At 38.0% G+C, this 3,403-nt stretch overlaps 1 protein-coding gene across 1 annotated transcript in view; it reads left to right on the forward strand.

The window, feature by feature from the left end:
* Positions 1–2,779: 2,779 nt before the first annotated feature.
* The window catches only part of LOC131891762 (uncharacterized), a gene marked incomplete in the record, with an annotated part of 9,235 nt that continues 8,611 nt past the window's right edge, over positions 2,780–3,403 (forward strand). The window contains 2 exon segments of the mRNA XM_059241410.1: positions 2,780–3,038; positions 3,141–3,207. Of these exon segments, the coding sequence (XP_059097393.1) occupies positions 2,891–3,038; positions 3,141–3,207 (215 nt within the window).

Here is a 3,403-nt window from a genome sequence, read left to right on the forward strand (position 1 = left end):
TAGGGCTGATTATTGTCGGTCCAAAAGCTTGTCCACAATGCTGGTAAATTTTTAAAAGTCTGGATGATTAATTTCGGGAATCAAAAACAAAGTGCAAGCCATTGGTTCCACGAAAGTTAAACGCAATAAGAATACATTGATTTCAAAATAGCCTTTCACCAGAAGTCTGTTATTTATAATGGGACATTGAAATGGGAAAAGAATTATGCCGTCAACACAACATTTCGGCAGGTCAATTGAACTTTTGGGGCTTAATAGTTCTTGGTTAAAGGATCAAATTACATTTCCAGGTTATTCATTCTTATATGAAATCTTTTTACTGAAATAAATTGTGACAATTTTACTCATTGGCACTCTAAAGAGCTATTTTTGGGCTTACCTTTTAAGTTTTTTGTTCTTTGGATTGATTTTTTGAACTCGTTTGAGTTATATAATGACTTTAATTTTGGTAGTCTGTACTGAAATTGTACTGCACTCTGCTGTACTATATTACATTGAAATTTAAGCCATTCACCTCCACCAAAAATTGTTACGATTATAAAGCTTTTGCATAAAGCTTCCATTAGCCCTCTGGTCAAAATATACATTTGGTCGTCTCGACCAAGTTGTGAAGATAGTTTGAAAGGTTTGACAAGTCAATGATTTCGTGTGCATAACATTTTTCAGGCAAATATTAAAAAAAGATCAAAATTATCTCCTCCGCGAAGTCTCTGTGGTTAATTGATAATTTGGTGAAAAGGTCCTCTGAATAATAAAACCACCACACACAACTTTGGCAAACAAAGCCTATTTTCATGGTGAATTAGATTGCATGTCTGGCAGGCTAGAGTGTTTGAATGAATGAAGTGTTCCCTATCTTCAAGGCTATGGAGTTGAATTACAATTATTTCCAATCCATTCAATTTTGGGTAATGTCTACTTGATATTAAAAACAAAATCTCGTCATTTTGGCCAAAATAGTACAAGAAATGGTCCAAATATATTTTGACCCAGGCAATGACAACCCAGATTTTGCCTTACCTAAACGACTTCAATGAATGAGATAATTACCATTAAAGGACTATGACCAACTCCACACAATAAACAAGTAAGAGTAGGATATCTTGACCATGGAAGGATAACCATGAAACACTGAAATATGGACGGGGACGCCAGGGTCGAAAATCAACAATTCTGATATAAATCAACGGATTACTACTTCTTCTTCAAATGAGACTGGCATTAGGTCACCAGAATTGCGTATTTCAAATTTCAGCTCGATCGAACGACTGGATCACAAGTAAAACCCTGTGAAATCACATTGCATAACTCTACACAGAATGATTGAGCAGCCCTCTGTTGGAAATCAAATACAAGAAGAAGGCCAACTCATTCATTATGTGCCCTGTAATGTACTGCACTTTGGGGCACCATAACTCTTGACCCAGTCGTTCAATTGAGCTGGAAATTGAGATACGCAATTTTGGAGACCTGGGATCGATCTCACGTGAAAAAGAGTGCAATTCATTGATTTCAATCGGAGTTGCTAATTCGCCACATTACCTTCCATGTCCAGATTCCAGCGCTCATGGTATAGGACATGCTCACGGGGCTCTTTGTTTACCCCTTTGCACTTGAGCGCCCCTTTTGACTTACGTAGGGATGTGTCGAAGTTTTGGCTATGGCATGAGTCAAGAACAATAGCATCGAAATAAGCGGAGCTGCTACACAAAAAAAACAAAGGATAGAGCTAGAAGCGATAAAAAGGTAAAACTTTAAGCTCGCTTTGAGACAGAAGTTCAATTGTTGGTTGAAAAAACGGTGGCATTTTTACGGTTGACACATCCCTACATATCCGAAAGATGGCGCTTGGGCGCAAAGGGGTACAAAAACCAAACAAACCGAGGCTGCGATCGTATCCTATTGTTTATTGATTTGACCGCTCATGACAGCTGCAGAGCTGTAAAAAAGAGTATAGGTTTGAAGGTAAGAGAAAGGAGGCAAATGGGTACAACTGTCAAACAACGAGCACAATGAAGGGGGCTACACCCACCTCTCTAACAAATCATTTCAGGGTTTAGTAAACCCAGCTAGTGGCCAATTGAGCCTTAAAGCGTCCTTAAAAGATGGAGACTCACAATTACGGACGCCAACGTTAGGGCACTCCAATAACCTATGTTTGAGCAAAGTACTTGTCATAGAATGTTTAAACTTAGAAATTGGAACCAAGGCACCTTGTAGTTTAGGAACGATAAATAAATCCATTGACGCACTAAAACATATGCAACATTTTCAGAGTTGATCAGCATGTCTAAGTTCTAACTAAGACAGGTACTACAATTGAGATGAGTATTTAATTTTTGTGATAGCAAATTGGATGCAGCTCCATATGTCGGTGGTCTAACACTTTAAAATGAAAATGTTTGACGAGTTGTGTACTAAAAACATATTGTGGCAACGCACCATTATCTTCAAGACAAATATTTGTTTAACCAACGAAACCAGGAGTTTTGTGGTGTGTTACATGATTAAACTCTAATGTAGTTCATTCCGGATAGTGCCTTTAAACCGTTGACTTTCATATCACAGCTACTATCCTGCTATCCTATTTAGTTTGTGCAAGTTATGATTAGAGACCGGTAAAATATTTTTTGTTTTGCCATTGCGTGTAAATTCCAGAAGGATGTCAGTTGAGATTCCATTCTTTAGATTGGCTCAAGTAAACATTGCCCTCCTTTCTCTTGACATGGTTTCCACTTTTTAACCCAGGTCAACGCTTCCTTTCATCAGGTTTGTCGCAACGAGCAAAGAGCCTCCTACAATCAGCTTCAGTTCTTGCAGGGCCTCAAGTTTACGATTGCAGGTGAATCCACCTTGCGCTAATCAGTCGAAAACGCTCCTTTCATCAGTAATGACATCGCAATTGAGGCTAGCCAGTTTGGTGGTATTGGCCCTTTGGTCAACATGTCTCTTACAAGGAACCCTTGGTGTTGGATTGCACTCCAGAGGTTCGGGTCAATTCCGCTACAACAAAACTGACGTTTCCCGAGAAGGAAAAGGTAATGTGGTTTTACTTATTTAATTGTCTTGATAATTTACTGTAGCAAAGACGAGTTAGCTCGAACAAAATTACCATCTTGATTAATATATTTATCTTTTAGTTCTTTCTCTATTTAACATTGTCAAGTTCAAAAATAGTGCTTGTCAGAGCATAGATCCTATCAACGGGTAAGTCAACATTTTAGTCGAAGGTAATTCCAATCGTGTAAGCGAAAAGGCTTCGAATTTCAAACCTGTACCATGGTCGTGAGCTCATTTTTGACGATGTGTTTATTTATGTCAGAATATATGCTGTGGATTCTTTTTCAATCTAATCAATAATGAGTTTGCTTGTAGTAAAAAAACAACAAGCTAATGTCAAAAT

This window comes from Tigriopus californicus, chromosome 12 (genome assembly GCF_007210705.1).
Source record: "Tigriopus californicus strain San Diego chromosome 12, Tcal_SD_v2.1, whole genome shotgun sequence".
NCBI classification, from domain to species: domain Eukaryota; kingdom Metazoa; phylum Arthropoda; class Copepoda; order Harpacticoida; family Harpacticidae; genus Tigriopus; species Tigriopus californicus.